The 16,866-nt window shown below is 44.3% G+C and overlaps 1 protein-coding gene across 1 annotated transcript in view; it reads right to left on the bottom strand.

Annotated features, from left to right (window-relative positions):
• The window catches only part of LOC136840252 (mitogen-activated protein kinase kinase kinase 7-like), a 388,562-nt gene extending 372,812 nt beyond the window's left edge, over positions 1-15,750 (bottom strand). Inside the window, 1 exon segment of the mRNA XM_067106882.1 lies at positions 15,570-15,750. Coding sequence (XP_066962983.1) covers positions 15,570-15,644 — 75 coding nt within the window. The 5' untranslated portion in view covers positions 15,645-15,750.
• Between the last annotated feature and the right edge of the window lie 1,116 nt (positions 15,751-16,866).

The following is a 16,866-nucleotide window of genomic DNA, read 5'->3' as shown; positions in this document are numbered from 1 at the left end:
GGCACCAAAAATGCCTCTTATTAACACTAGAGTCACTATCAGAGCCAGACAATAACTGGTGGGCGCTCACTGTGACAGGAAAAGTAAAAAGTGAAAATTTGCTTTTTGCATTCATATTTATCTGTTTCTCTTTTATCCGCCATTTATTCGTTCTTTCAAGCACCTCTGTATTAGACCTTTCCAATTGCTGTCAGAATTACGAAGTACTGAGTCAGATGAGGAGGCGACTAGTAATCAGCAAACCCCGCTAACCTCCTTTGGGCCTCCAGTATGTCTGCTCCCAGGTTCAGGGGAGTGTGACAGTGACCTCCGTCTGGGAGTGTCAACGGGATGGACAGCCACCTCCTCTGCCAGCACTGACACTGACACTGACACTTGTTTAATACTCTGCATTCTGTCCATAAGGACTTTAAGCGATAGCAGAAGCCTGAGACACTTGAGGCAACGAGAATCTGACCAACGTCTGCCGCCCTTACTAGCCAAAGACTTGCGATGACGAATGTAATCCTCCATCTCTTGTGCCTTCCAATCGGAACATTCATTGCAGTGAGTCTTGACATCACATTTAACCTTACTACATACCTGACAGAATGTCTATCATGTCTCAAGGTACTCACCCGTCTCTGGCAGGAAGGAGTGATGAGCTCCAGCATCCACAGTCGTACGGGCAGTCGAGGTCGACATCGAAGCCAAAGGCGCGGTAGTAGAAGGTGAAAGAGTCCATGATGACCAATCGAGACTGGGAACCAGCGAGTCCAATTCTAAAAGACATTCCACATCGAGGATATCCAGAAAAACCAGGAGAAGAAACTGGTAAATACAATCCAGGTCTTCATCAGAGGTCCAAAATACAAAGAGAAGTCGGGCAATAGGATTAAAACCTCGCACTTGCAGAAGGAAACATTCCAGCAGAGCTAACAAAAAGCAACTGACGAAAGTGGGAGTGTCGGCGCACACCTGCATCAGCGTTGCCAACCGTTTGTTATGGTAGCTCAAGTGACAAGATTTTACCTGCAGTATTGGTAATGCTGGCTGTTAAAATTCCCAATAGTGGATTGGTAATTGAGAGTTGTTCGGGCCAGTGGGATTAAGGGCGAATTCAGGTGTTCAGGGAGTGTATTGCAATATGTCATTTTTATATAAGTGAGTTACCCAGTAATTACACTGCTGATTCCCACACTGACAGGAGGTGGGATGCATGAACAAATCTACCCCAAAACATTAATAATGGTAATGAATTTGAGAATAGAAAGGATTGCTAGCATTAAAAATGCCTGTTGTTTCCTTACCTGATAAGGGGGCTGCTGCAGGAAGGTACTGCCTCTATTGGCGCTCTCCTTATTTTATAGTGGCACGGTGGTATAGCCGAGGTTCGCCTACTATATTTGTGGGTACCTTGTAGCAAGGGTGATTCCAGTTGCTGAGAAAGGTAATAATGTTGCTCTTGCCCGGGGTGCAGCACAGAAAAAACGACAATGAAATAAACATCACCTAATACCATAAGTTAAAAACACTGCCCAACCACAAAGGACTGGAGGGCACTCTGGTACACTGTACCCCCAGGCTCCCTTATAAAACTCAACAACCTCAAATCAAGGTGAAGAAAGGAAGGAAGGATTGCTTCCTACGCTTCTTCCCCCAACACCACGCCAGCCACCGAAAATCGACCCAAGGTACTGCAATTATCGTAAACTGTTTCAATTTCCTTCAAATAATGCCCTGCAAAGACCAACTTACATTTCCAAAAGGTCGCTTGCAATATAGAGGAGAGAGACAAATTACGCTTGACACCAACGAAGTGGCTACAGCTCTAATTTCATGAGCTCTTACTTTACACAATGGAAAAACCTCATCTTCAACAGAAGACTGGGCTTCCGAGATGAAGTCTCTAAGGAAGAATGCCAGGGGATTCTTTGAAAGTGGCCGAGAAGGATTAGATAACTCCTTCTTAGACTATCTTGTGCTTATGAACAGTCTACGTTTGGCTAGTCTGAGGGCAGCTGTACGTTTCAGATAAGTTTTCACAGCCCTGACTGGGCAGGGCAACATTTCCTTTTTAACAGAACACCATAAGGCATTTGAAGGACCACAAATCTTCTTTGTTCTGTGAAGATAAAGCCTTAGAGCTCTCACAGGACACAATACTCTCTCTTCCTCATTTGGGCCTACAATCTCAGACACTTTTAATTGCAAAGGAACGAGGCCACTGACTGAAACTGGACTCGTTCTTGGCTAGAAATCCCAGAGAAGGAATAGACAGCATTCCCATGGGAAAAACCCACTCTTTTATCTATTGCATGAACCTCACTGATTCGTTTTGCAGTCACTAAAGCGACTAGAAAGAGGGTCTTTTTAGTTAGATCTCTCAGGGAAATCGAATGCATAGGCTCAAATCGCGGCCCAGACAACCATTTAAGGACCATGTCTGGGTTCCATGGCACTACTGCTACCTTTTTCTGTCTCGTGGTAACAAACAATCTAATTAGATCAGATAAATCCTGATTAGAGGAAAGGTCCACTCCCCTGTGTCTGAAGACAATGCTTAGCATGGCCCTATGGCCCGTGATCATCGAGGATGACAGGTTCCTGTCGGTCTTAAGATATAGCAGAAAGTCTGCTATTTCGGCTATAGATGTCTGAGAAGACAACACTCTGCGCTTTCTGCACCATTCTCTAAAAATTGTCCACTTAGCCTGATATACTCTATCAGAGGACTGTCACCTGCATTTGGCAATAGCTTGGGAAGCCAATCTTGAAAACACCTTCTTTCTAAGAAGTTTCCTGATAGTCTGTATCCTGTCAGGGCCAGACAGGCAACCCCTGATGAAAGTGCCAGAAGTTGGGTTGTTTTAGCAGATGAGGTTTTTGAGGTAGCATCCTCAGAAAGTCTGGGAGGAGGTCGAGAAGATCCGGGAACAATTCCTTTGTTGGCCAAAAGGGGGCCACTAGGATCATTGACAGATTTTGGTGGGTCTGGAATTTGTTGATCATCTGTTTTATCATGCTGAAAGGGGGAAAAGCATAAAGGTGACTGTTTGACAAGTTCTGAAGCATGGCATCAGTTGCCCACGCTAAAGGGTCCGGAACTGGTGAGCAAAACAGGGGGAGACAATGGTTTCTGGAAGTCGCGAACAGGTCTATGACTGGAGTCCCCCATAACTTCCAAAGATCCGAACAAACCTGAGGATCCAGAGTCCACTCTGTGGGTAACACTTGTTTCCGGCGACTTAGCTCATCTGCTAGAACATTGAGCTTCCCTTGAATGAAGTGCATAAGAAGCTTGACTTGAAATTGCTCTGCCCAAAGCAGAAGATATGTGTCCCCCAACGTTTCTGATATATGCCAGGGCAGTCGACTGTCAGAGTGCACTGTGATCGTCTTGTTGCACACTTCTTCTGTGAAAATTGTAACCCCAGATGAACTGCCTTCAATTCCTTGACAATTATGTGCCAATTTCTTTGTTCCGGGGACCAGGTCCCTGAAATTTCCTTGTCACCCAACAGAGCTCCCCAACCTAGGTTCAACACATCTGAGAAGAAGTCTAGGTTGAGGCTCAGCGGAAGGAGGGATTTCCCTTGCGACAACCTTCCTTCTAAGCTCCACCCATGTAGATCCTCTTTTATCTCTGGAGTCACTCGGAACACAAAAGAGTCTGGGTATTTTTTCCTGTTCCACCTGATTCTTAAGAAGAATTGGAGCAGTCTCATATGAAGCCTGCCCAGGAGTACAAATTGTTTTATGAAGGATAACGTCCCCAGAAGACTCATCCATTTGTTGGCGGAGCATTGGTCTAGAAGAAGAAATCTGTGAACTATCTTGAGGCAAGACACTATTCTTTTCGGTGAGGGAAAAACCTGGAAATTCCGAGTCTCTATTATCATCCCTAAATAAAGAATCCGTCATGACAGAATCAACTGAGACTTCTGTACACTGATCATCAATCCCATCTCCAGGGCTAGGAGAAGAGTCTTTTGAAGGTCCTCCGAACATTTCTCTTTTAATTGGGTAAAATGAAGCCAATCGTCCAAGTAAAGGGAGATCTTGATTCCCATCAGATGGAGCCATTTCGCTAAGGGAACGAGAACAGAACTCTGGTAAACACTTGAGGTGCCGTCGATAACCTGAAACATAGAGAGTGGAACTGGAACACTTTGTTCTCAAATATGAACCTCAGAAACTTCCTCGATTCCCGATTATTGGGACGTGGAAGTACGAATCCTGCATGTCTATTGATGTCATCCAGTCTTCCTAGCGAATGGATGACATGACAATTCGATTTGTCTCCATCTTGAACTTTGTCTTCTGAATGAAGACATTCAATGCGCTGACGTCCAGGACAGGCCTCCAGCCCCCCTGAAGCTTTGGGCACCACAAAAAAGGCTTTTGTAGAACCCCGGGGAGCCCACATTCTCTACTAATACTATCTCCCATTTCTTGAGACAGGATGACACTTCTTCTGAGAGTGCCAAAGACTTTTTTGAGCCTTTGAGTAAGCTGACAATGTTATTGGAGAGCTGCCTAAAGGTGGCTTTTCTTGGAAGGGGGATAGAATAGCCTTCTCTCAGAACGCTGACAATCCAGGGCTTTCTCCCCCTCTCTCCACTTCTCCCAGAAGAGAAGGAGCCCGGCTCCTACAGAAGTTCAGAGGACGAAATTCTCACTTCTGCAGAGGCAGAACGGGATAAGGATCTCTTAATGGCTCTGGAGACAACCTGCTGGAAGAAAGGGGTCTAGAAAGGATCTTTGTCTGCTACCCCGAAAGGGCTGAGTCTGCAGCGGGGAGACTGTCCTGGAGGCATGAGCAGGTATCTCCTTGGGTTGTCTAGAGGATTGGCAAGAAGATCTTATGTATTCTTCTTCTGAAGATCCAAAGAAATCCCCAAAACTGTAGCCTGCGGAACAGGTGATGACGATTCAGCAGGGAAAAGAAGGGCCGACTTCTGAGAGTCACTCCCCTAGAGGTGTAGGAACACTGCAGTTCTCTCTTTTTTAAGACTCCCATTGTGTACAGGAAGCTAATTCCTGGGAACTGTCCCTGATCCCTTTATCAATACATGAGAGGATCCCAAGCAAGTCAGAGGCACTATCTTCAGGAATAGTAGAGCAGTCCTTAAGCTTACGGGCTAGAGAGCCCACTGCCCAATCAAGAAAACTTAACAATTCAAACACCTTAAACAAGTTTTTAAGAAGGTGTGAGAGCTCCGTCGAACTGAACATGATCTTCACTGAAACAAAGGGAGATCTACGAGAGGAATCGATCAGCCAGAAGTCCCCTCCCCCTGGGAGGAGGCAGAAATTCCCAGAGAAGGAGCTTCTCCTGTGGCATAAGAGAGCTGTCTCCTCTTAGACAATCTAGAAGGAGGGAAGCTGAAAATGGCTCTACCTTGTTTCCTCTTCTCCGGTAGCCATCCCTCAATAACACCAAGGCTTTCTTAGCAGAAGAAAGCACTAAGTTCAAGCAGTCTCAAAGACTCGGAAGACTGTGACTATCCAAGAAAGAGTTGCAAGTTTAAAGGCAATTCAGGAAGGTAGCAAGAAAATACCTTAGCAGCAATGCAAAAGCTGAAGGACGAGTGTCTTGAGTAATAACTTCTTCTTCCTCGTCCGAGGATACAGGAGACAAAGCTAAGTCCATAGGTTGGGGGGTCGCTGGAGCCTTCTTCAACAGGCTCAAAATACTGTCGAGCTTGCTCTGAATCGAGTCTACCACGGAGGGCGCTTGCTTACTAGAAGAGCGTAAAGCCTGAAGTGAGGAAGTCCGAGACACAGAAGAATGCCCAACAGCTTGAGAAACATTAGCAGCAGAACGAGTCAAAGTGTCGGTGGCAGAAGCACAGTGAGTGGAAGAGACCGGGAGCTCTGGAGCCAACAGAAGTTCAGGCGCCTATGGGCGCTTCATCTTAGTTGGCGATCCATGGATCATTGAGTGGAGGGGCAAAGACGGGCGCTCTGACACAGCAGCATGAGGAGGAGCCAGAGGAGTCTCGGGTGCAGAGGACACTAAGAAGAAGACACCCTAGACGAAAAACGCTTACAAGAAGCAGGACACTTGGAAGCCGCTCTCTGATTCTCCACCAAGGGAGGAACAGAAGGAAAACGCTCCGGAGTGTCACAATGGCTGCACGACGGGAGAGGACTGCAAACAGGCTCTTTAAATTTTTTACACAGCACTGGAGGAGAATGCGATACATCACCCACATGCCTTTTCAAAGGGCTTGGTTCATCCACAAAATGCCATTGGCGCCTGGGAGAAGAATCATCTGAGCTAGATGAAAGACAATGCATGTCCAGGGATACGCTTTTCAAGTGGCGCTTGACTGCAACCTGGGATTCAGCAACATGTTCAACCAAGGGGGCAACTACCCGTGGACAGACCTCCCTTAGGCCAGCAGTTTGACTCTTCACAGGTTTAGGGGAGTATGACATTGGCCTTTGCCTAGGAGAATAGGTGGGATGGACAGCCACCTCCTCCATCAACACGTGGGATGGGCAGCCACTTCCTCCATCAACACATCACTAACACTAGGCGCAATCAGCCGCTCCACCAACATTGCACTGGCACTAAGCGCAACAGGGCACTCCAAATCACTCTTGTTGTCCATACGGACCTTAACCGATAAGGCTAATTGTGCAATAGATTCTACAATCAATTTGAACCTTTTATAGATTTTACACTCAAGGCTGGTAATAGTGTTGGGTTCGGAAGCGAGAGAGCTGGATAGAGGAGTGCGTTGCATAGCGGGAGAACTGGGTACGGGACCAACAGAGATAACGGGCATGTCAATCTCGACATTAGCATTATTAATATCATGATCAACAGGAGATCCCTGACTAGCTAAAGACTTACTAATGCGTCTGGCTGTTGCTTTTCTCATTTTATCTTTGGCAGGTTTATTTAAATGAGATCTTAAAGTTTTCCACTTCTTACTGTCCCAGTCTATACATTCACTACAACGTAAGTCTTCTGAACAAACTTGTTCCTACAACCGTATAGATAGAATGATGAGAATCGTAAAATTCCTTAGTCAAACACGTATTGCAGCCTTTGCTGCAGTACCTAAAGCTAGTCGAACTTGAGTCTGACATTTGGCAAACAAGTCAACTAAAGTCACAATCGGTAAACAAGGTAAAGTTGAATTATAATGAAATTCACAATTAAGGGCAAAAAACAGAGTCTAACTCTATCTTATAATGCCAAAGGCTATCAAAGCAAGAATACTTCACCAAATATGATGAGAAATCAATAGGAAAGACGAATTCCAAAGTCAGAGCTGCTGCTAAAAGCTGGTGTACAGCCATTAGCCGGCAGATACAAATTGAATACTTTTGCTAGTTGTTCCTCTCTTACTGTGAAAGAGGGTGGGGTTAGTCACCTAGCCAAACAAAATAGCGCTGATTCAACTGAATTTTAACATTTTAGCTGCCAGTTAACAGAAACTATAGCAATGTAATTACTTGGCAAGTTACTTATAAAAATTGATGACAGCTGTGTCAGGTAATAATCCAAACTTGTCATCTCCCATGTCCTGTCCTTCATCAGAATATTCAACACTCAGCACAGTCTTTTTCAACTGGCACTACACCTGTATTTTGTTTGCCAGGAGCCTGCTTCTAACTCTTGCATAAAAGATGGCAGGATCAAAATTTCTACAAATACTGTACAGGGAAGCATATGCATAAAGCAAAAATAACCAAGCTACATGGAACAAAAAGACATTAGGTATAATCATTTCAGTGTGCCATAGCATTATTCGTAAAGAAAATGTATAGCAAGTCAGGATTTACTACTATAATTCCTCATACATGCTCGATATCATAAGGTACAAGTGAAGGGCACGCATTATACACGAGCAGTATAAAGTCAGTAACCATGTACAGACATGATGAAAATGTCACCTATATACATTTGCTCACAAATCATGTATTTCCACAAAAAATGTAGAAGACAGATGGATTTCTATGATCTACAAGTATTCTTTTATAAACAGAAAATTTACAAGATATGTGACAAAAGTGATATTTCATCCAGGACCTGGAAAAGACGGGAGTAAACACAGAGCATCACTCTCAAGTATTTTTCAACATTTAACTGAGCATAGCATCCTTTATTCTCAGCTTTCAGTTGCAGGGATACTGGACGAATTTGTCAAGTTGGACATCAAGAAGGGCAGATGTAATCTGCTCTATTCAGAGCCGATGGAAAATTAGGTGACAAAATCGTCATGTTGGGCCATAAAGGGTTAACATAAATACAGAACTTAGAAAAAGTTGAGGAGACATAAGAGCACTGCATAAAACCTCCAAAGGTAAAACTATAGAACAACTTTGCATGGCTTATTACCTTGAAATTGAGTTTTCCTATACTTTTAGTGTTGCTGATGAAGGAGGTTGTGTTGTTTATTGCGGTCAATTATTATTAACCTCACATCTCTACGGGGACCCTTTGAGAAATCACAATTCTTGAAAAGTAAATTGTATTTTTCCTAACTATACAAACCTGAGGTCCTTTACATTAGGAATTACTTTAAGTGTAGGCTGGAAACGGCCGTTCAACTCTTGAGCAAGGTGGTTAGGCAGCAGTAACTAACACCAGGTAGGTGGGAATACCTGCCTGCCCAGATGTAAACATTCCAGTTTGCCTTTCAATCCAGGTTCAGATGGAGGGGTGGCATGAGGTGGGCATAATATGTACTGTAAAGGACCTCAGGTTTGTATAGTAACAAAAAATACAATTTACTTAAAAAAATTGTGATTTGTTCTGACACGATATACGCTGTCGGTCCTTTACATTAGGAAGACTCACTGGTTGGAGGGAGGGATCTGAGTGTCTCTCCTGAACTGACTGGAGTTCTGCACACCTGGGCTAGTCCTCCTGGTCGAAAGAATGGGGAGGAGTACCGTGCCTCTGACATATTGATTGGAGTGTAGTTACTGCAAGATCAAATGTCAGATACTGGACCTTTTCACGAGTGAGGAAACGTAAGTCCTACGAAATAGGCTGGAAGGATCTAGAGTTGGAGGCAGTAAGGAAAAGCCGAGATAGGGTTCCCTTACTGCCAGTCTCTCCTTCCTCCCCTTGCTTTTGTTATTCTAGAAGAAAAATAGAACGAGTGCTTGATGTGTAGTCTTACCGCATCAGTGCCAGATCCAGCAACTACTGGTTCGAGTCCTATTCTCATCCCGAAGGAGAAGTAGGAGGAAGGGGAAGGAGGAGGAAGAGAGGCCAGTCACTCTCGGTATCCTTCTCACTTCCAGAACCAACACCTTAGGCGAGATGCAACTTGTCCTCTTGAAGGAGCTGGGTAAAAAACACAACTTGCTGAGCAGCCACCACAGGGCCAAGGAAAAAAGGTTCCAAGGGCCTGTGGGCAAGACCACAGGAAGGCAAGAGTGTGGTATATGAGACCACGTCTTGCTTCCAGCCCGACAGAAACTTCCAGAATGCGAGGGATGGACTAAACCATTGACTTCGTGAGCTCTCGGGTGGAAAGTACCAGTATCGTTGTTGCCAGCTACCGAGTACCTCCTTCGATCACTTCACGAAGTCAGGAGGAAGATGTGTCCTTAGACACTTCTTCCTTGGGAGAGATAGTACTAGCAACAACATCGACGACATTCAGGTTAGGAATGTCGAGCCTTTTCGGAAAGTACCACAACTTCCTAGTAGGACAAAGTAACAAATGATCTAGATCACTGACACAAAGTCCAAGGAGGAGGGGAACAAGAAGGACTCGAACCCGACAATAGATGCTGATGGATTCAGAGTCCACCTGCAACATCCAAGAAGGAGTAAAGGTATTGATTCCCATCCCTGTTCTTCCATCTTCTACGCCAAGGCCGGAGCGAGATCAGAGATGGTCATAAGGGGACTCATCTCTATCCGATGACTCTCGTAAGGGCGCGTGCAGAGCACAGGACAGGAACTCTAAACAAGAGTCACATGCCACCCAGGGAACAGTTGCCTGGAACAGCACAACCGAAGAAGCTTCTCATCCGTAGCTAAGTCTCGGCTGAGGAGAAGAAGGCTACTTCAGATAGAAGACTAGGTCGCAAGGGCCTACGTTCTTCACGAATGAAAGGGAGAGAAGCAACCCTCGGTGGAGAAGACCAGGAAGTCCAGACTTGAAGAGTGACTCTGACCCAAGAAGAAGTTCCGTCAACGACACCCACCAGCCAGGACGGATCCAGTCCCTGGGACAGTGTTGCAGAGGACTTCAAGAGGTATCCAGCTATATCCATTGCCGCTCAGCGAGAAAGCCTGTGCTTGCAAGGAAAGCTGGAAGGTGTCTCAGTCCTGAACACACAGGGATGTACTGCCTGAAGAACCGCTTCTTGTGCAGCTGCTACAGGAGGTTGGATCAAGCAGAACTATTCTTGGTGCCTCAGCTATCAGGTCGGGCGAAAGGCAAATCTTCCAGCATTTGTCTGTAACTCGGGTGAAAACGCTAGAACTCCTAGCGAAACAGACAAATACGGAGGGAAAACGTAGATATTGATTTTTTCCCAAAAAGACAGCATGCCTCACCATAGCAGCCCCTGGTCTGGTATGAAGGAGCGAGAAAAACTACTGACTTGTTGTGCAGGGAGGCAACAGAAAGATAGTAGGGGTCTCTCAGTCAAGCAGTCTCTTCATGAATCTTCGTGAAGAAAGAGTGAGCAGCAAGTTCCATCCCGATCACTCAAACCCGAGGCCAAGCTCGCCTACCAATACATCCCCACCGGGAATGCATCTGGCTATTGAGCTGTCGAGCGCGCTATAGAACACTCGAGTACCTGAAAATGTCAACAGATGAAACAGGATGAAAAAACGATTACCTCTTGTTTGTCGACAAATGCCATACTAGAGTGGTTTTGTTGTTCAAGGAAACCACTGTGTGTCACAAAACTCATTCTGAATCCTTGGAAGGCCAAAAGGCTGCCTTGAGCCCAAGATGGTGATGAGAAGGTACTAATCGTCTCAGTCACACATCTTCAAGACAAAGTCTTGCCGGCGTGTGGCTACTCCTCAATCGGTGAATCCGTAAGTAGACACACGATGTGAGGGGAATATGCAAGCATATTCGAAAGTTCCTTCAATCAAGCATTAGCCTAACTCTTTCCTCATACTTCGAAGAGGAAAGAAGGATGGAGGAATGGAAGCAGTCCTCCATTCTCCACCATGGGGAAGCTTCTGCAAGATGACAGGATACAGAGACAATTAGCTCTAGCCAGGCTGGCATTTCCCGAATCGGGAGCACAGGAGAGGAAGCAGGATGGAAGTTTGATGAAAAGAATTGCCGAGACCTAAGGGAAATGGATACTTCTCCTGAAGGAATCCATTCCCAGGTCTCAGCAATGTCGCTGCCAGCTCCAGAGCCATCCCTGAGGCCTATCTGTAAATGAGAGCACTCCCAACCAATCTGAAGAGAAGTTCTCTTGAAGTGTATTGCACTCGTCTATCTCCTTGGCTACGGCCCTCACTGTCCAGTCTGAGAAGCTGAATACTTCAAAGACTTTGAAGACATCTCTCACGAAATTGTCTAACTCCAAGGACGTGAACATGATCTTTGCAGAGTTAAAAGCAGATCTCCACGCTGAGTCAACAAGGCTGGAGAAGTCCCCTTGGGAGGAGGCACAACTCCCAGAGAAGGAGCTTCCCCACTGGAATGAGACAAATACCTCCTTGATGATAAGCAAGAGGGAGGTGTGCTGAAAACTGCCTTACCAAGCTCCCTCTTCTCTGCTAACCAACTGTCAATGCCAGCTAATACCTTCCTAGAGGAGGAGAAAAGGACCATCTTCAGTAGTATGGCAGACTCTACCGTAAAGGCAGAGCCTGGAGACAATGGGGCCCTTGGAGAGAAGAAAGTTGGGTAGCTGAAGAGGAAGTACTTTAAGAGTGCTGCATACGCTGACATAGGATGCTCTTGTTCCATGGCTTCTTCGTCTGCTTCTTTGTTGGACTAAATAGAAGAAGGGGCCAAGTCCGGTTGATCCTGCATAGCAGAAGGCTGTTTCTGCAAAAGGACTAGGATGCTATCCAACTGTCGTTGGATAGGCACCAATGAAGGATCTGTGACGGCAGGGGTTGGCACCCAACGCTTGGGTACTGGCACAGAGTGTTCCGACACAGATGTGCGCACGAATACAGGAGAATGTTCGCGCACTAGAGAACACTTTGACACTTGTGAAAACTCTGACACTTGGTGCTCAGAAACTGGGCATACGAACATAGGGCACTCGGACAACACTGAGTGTTTGGAACACTGGACGCTCGGACACTCTACGGTCGGACACTGTGCGCTCTGAAACTTGGCGCTCAGACACTGTGCTCTCATAAACTGGTTGCTTGGACACTGGGTGATCCGACACTATACGCTCGGAGACTGGGCGCTTCGACACAGATCGCTTGAACACTGGATGTTAAGAAACTGGGCACTCGGCCGCTGGGCGCTCGGACTGCTTCTTTGAAGAGGAAGACCGCTTCAGCGCCAAATAATGGTGCTCCGTCACAAAAGTGTCATGCGCAGCATGCTCGGGACTCTGCCAAAAACTGTGGAAGGGAAGAGGACTATGCTCTTGCTCCCTGGAAAGCTTACGAGGAAGCGGGGGTGTGCACTCAGCGGAAGGAACATACCTTTTCAATGGCCTAGACACTGTCGAAAAGCGCTTACATCCTCTGTCCACACTAGAGTCTGAGTCACTGGAAGACAGAGCATGCACTTCCGTATGGACGCCTTTCCAGCGGCTGTCTGCCGAGTCCTGGGCACGATCAACAGGCTCGGTTGATGGGACAACTAACCGTGGGTAAACCACCGACCTCCCTTAGACCTCCAGTTTGCCTCCTCCCAGGTTTGGGGGATTGACATTGACCTTTGTCTAGGAGCATTGGTGGGATGAGTAGTCACTTCCTGCACTGATACTGCACTTGCACTGACGCTAATCATGCTCACTTGGTCAATAAGGGCCTTAACAGAAGACCCGATCTGGGCTGCAGTGTTAACAAGAAGACGAAACTTTTGGTCTATCCTGGCTTTGAGGGTGGCAATGGCATCTGGTTCGGAAGAATGGGAGCCAGGTAACGGAGTTGGAGGAAAAGTTGGATGGCTGGTGATAGGAGAGAAAGCAGTCACAGGCTTAGAAGGCACAGTATGAATAGCAACATCTGATTTCGGAGTAGAGAAATGGCTGGTTAAACCCCTGGCTTCGGCTCTAGCAGCTGTCTTTCTCTGTCTGCCTTTCTGCAGTTTATCAAGATGTGCATCTAATTTAACACTTTCCATTTCCCCTGATTCCAGTCTTTGCATTTATCACATTCAAGTTCCAACGAGCAAATCTGCCCTCTACAATGGCAACACAAAGTTTGTGAGTTATACCTAGCAGAAGTAAGTCTGGTGTTACAGCCTTTGCTGTAACACCAGACAAACTAGAATCCGATATACTAAGTCAAGAAAAGTCAAAAGTCTGAATAAGTAACTAGCCAAGCTAATAATCATTAGCACGCTACCAACACGAATGAATACTTCAACACGGGCGAACGGTACAACCATCTGGCGAAATTCAAATCAGAGCTGCTCAACCAACTGATGATCAGTCATTGACCAGCAGAAACAAATTGAGCTCTCCAGCACTGTTATAGCTATTCTTCCCTGAAAGTAGACGGGGTCTAGTTAACTATACCAAAACAATAGCGTGTTACCGCGAATTTCAAATTTTAAACTCCTGCGATAGTTAGAAACTAATAGCTATATAGTTACAGTAAGTTACATATAAAACGGGGTATCCTAGGTGGTGTAAAACACAGGGAGAGAGAACGGACACGTTATTGTTATGATGGCAACTCTGGAATAGTTCCAAGCATAAACAAAGCATATGACAGCCATATGTTCAAGAAGGGATTGGCTAAGGAAACCTATTATATAAGGAATTATACTAACCTTACCTAACCTAGCAGGCTGTGTTACTTAGCAGGGGGCTCTGGACCCTGGACCCCCTGGTGAAGGAAATTCCACTTTTCACCAAAAGTTCCACTATAACACTGCCCAAGCGCGATAGCATTCCAGGATGGCGAGCATAAAATAACACATCAGTTCTGAGGTTAATTACAGTCGACCGCCAAAATTAACGGTAAACTTTTGATAAGCAACCAAAATACTATAGAAACACTCAATTTCCAAGGTAGTAAGCTGTGTGGAGTTATACTATAGTTCTATCCCTCCAAAACCAACATCAAGCTGTGGTATTAAATAATACCAGGATTTGTTCTAACATCCCCATGACACTTCTGCTAGTTCCAACTGTGATTACAGTAAGACTATGTGTAGTGCAGTGCTGGGATGACCTACCTATTGTGTGATGTCACTTTAAAAACTTAAACAAACCATACCTTAACCAAGGTTTACCTAAGTTTTTCGAGTGACATCGCACAATAGTGTTAGAATTATATAACTCAGATCAATTTTAGGGAAGTCTTTATCTCTCAACTTACCTGCACCGTCTTCTAGATCAATTTCTTTACATGTTCTTCGAATTTTAAAATTCTTAAATTCACTTTTTATGCGAAAGAACACCCGTTCTTTTGTCCGACTGGTACCGCAAGACTGAAGACTCCTTGTCGGACCAAAACCTTCAACAACTCCGTTTTCTTTCACTTTGTTCGAAACACTAGAACACCGTTGAAAAATAAAGACGGGAAAACAAAACTGTTTCCTTATAAGGAATACATTTAACATTAAATTAATTAATTCAACCAGAATACAAAAAGGGGAAAGTTAAGAATTTACATTTAATATTAACAAACGGCAATCATTCAGTTTACTTTCCGCCCATAAACGAACACCAAAAAATGGGGACAAAAAGTAAGAACCAAACGAACTAGTCAATTCGACTATTCTCCCACGAATGAAATTACCATTCTCCAATCAACTATTTCTACAATAGGAAGTCACCCCAACACTACACATAACAGGTAAGTCAGGACCTGGCAACCTAGGTTATGTAGTTGGGGGGCAGTGTAAGGACCCCGACACCTTAGGTTAGGTTACATGGGGGACTCCAGGGGCTTTGCCCTCCCAGCCTGGGGAGAACCTAGCACCTAGGTTACATCAGGATAGGTGTGGTTACTTCATGTCGCAACCATATTAATTATCTTAATTTAGCCTACAGTGCCCTTGGTTAACTTAGTGGCGGTCCATAAGGGGGCAATGCCACCAGGTCAGGTAAAGACCCAGCCCCCTTTGTCAGGTTAAACAGATAATTGAATTCCACTCGTTTTGTGTTTTGTCCCACACAAAAACCCTGTTTTCCACTATGGCCCCCCATAACTGTCGAATATAAGAAGGGGAGGGGGTCAAATGTCATTAGCTAACATGAACACCAGAAACATTCAAAATGCAAGTCAAAACAGAAAAATCAAATTTTCCACTCAGGAATGCGATTACAGTGTAATGTGAAATATTCCTTTTTACAACACTGCTTTATTGAAATCGCCCATCAATTCATGATTTTCATAGGCCTATTGAAAAACTCTCCAAAACAACAATGTTTAGTTTAAAAAAAAAACTCCATAAACTTTCGATCACTGAGCTTACCTCTAAAAATTCGATTTCTTTAATATCAATTTCTTCGATCGTTTCAGTCTGGTTATCCATGGTAGAAATGGTCATCGTCTCACGCCATTTCTTACTTAAGGTTTAAGTCACAAAGTTTTGACATAAACAAACTTAGGAGTTCTAGTCCTTAGGTGCTCGATGACTATCACGAAGCATCGTATCGAAATATAGAATTGTCGTTTCACAATGACAAATTTGTCTTACTAGACATTTAAATACTACTTTAGGCATATTTTATTGTCAATATTCCTATTTTTTCATATTTTTTTAAGATTAAAATTGAAAAATAAATGTAAGAAACCATAATTTTAACACAATTACTAAGCTTTTAAAATGCAAAAAAAATTAACGTTTGACTCGTATGTTAGTGGTACTTATCGAGCTTAAAAAAGTTTTCCTAGCTATAGGTATATAGGACTTGCTGTTACCAGCTGATTTACAGAGGATTTGAAACTATCTTCTGGGTATTTTAGGGGTTTACGACTTGGCATAGAAGCTTAGATATTCTAGCGGCTATACTTATAATGCATACACGCTAGATAAGTCTCCGGGGAGAAAAACATCACACAGTCAACTTCCGTATAATGTATTGTATTGTTAATCGACTCGGCTCGACTAATGGTGGGTAAAATTATTTTATATCTTGAGTGAAGCCTGATTAAAGTCCTCTTTTGATTCATTTTCTATAGAAAAATTAATAAAACTGGTTATCTACCCCTGAGCCAAAAAGATCAGCATCATCTAGTGTTCCCTCTCTTCCTTATCTACCCTTGAGCCGAAAAGTTTACTAGCAGTAGCTGCTGTTTCCCTCTTTTCCTTTCCCAGGCATTTCCTATTCCACATTATTCATACTTTCCCTTTGCCTATCCCCTTTATCTTTTTATACGTTTACTTTATCCATGGCACTCCGTCAAAGAAGACACGGTGCAAGGCCGCATCTCGCAAAAAAGAAGAAAAAAAAACTCATAATAGTTTAGAAGATATTTTTCAAAGGATCTCCAGTCCATTGAATTGTGATAATCTAATTCGACGGGAAAGAAAAGTAACATTGGAAGTCTTGGTGATATTCGGCTGAATATATTATACAGTAATCCAGTTCTGAATGTTGAGAAGTTCAAGACTTTAGTGTGCCGTTGGACTGTAATTTCTCTCTCAGTACTCAAATCAATAAAGTTGTAAGGGTTAAAGGCCATCGTCATAAAAATATGGCATTTATTAAAAAGTATATTGATAAGTGTTCTATTAGAAAACTTGTGAATTTGTTTGCCAATGTGTC

Source organism: Macrobrachium rosenbergii, chromosome 7 (genome assembly GCF_040412425.1).
Source record: "Macrobrachium rosenbergii isolate ZJJX-2024 chromosome 7, ASM4041242v1, whole genome shotgun sequence".
NCBI classification, from domain to species: Eukaryota; Metazoa; Arthropoda; class Malacostraca; order Decapoda; family Palaemonidae; genus Macrobrachium; species Macrobrachium rosenbergii.
This window is presented reverse-complemented; position numbering and strand designations above follow the sequence as displayed.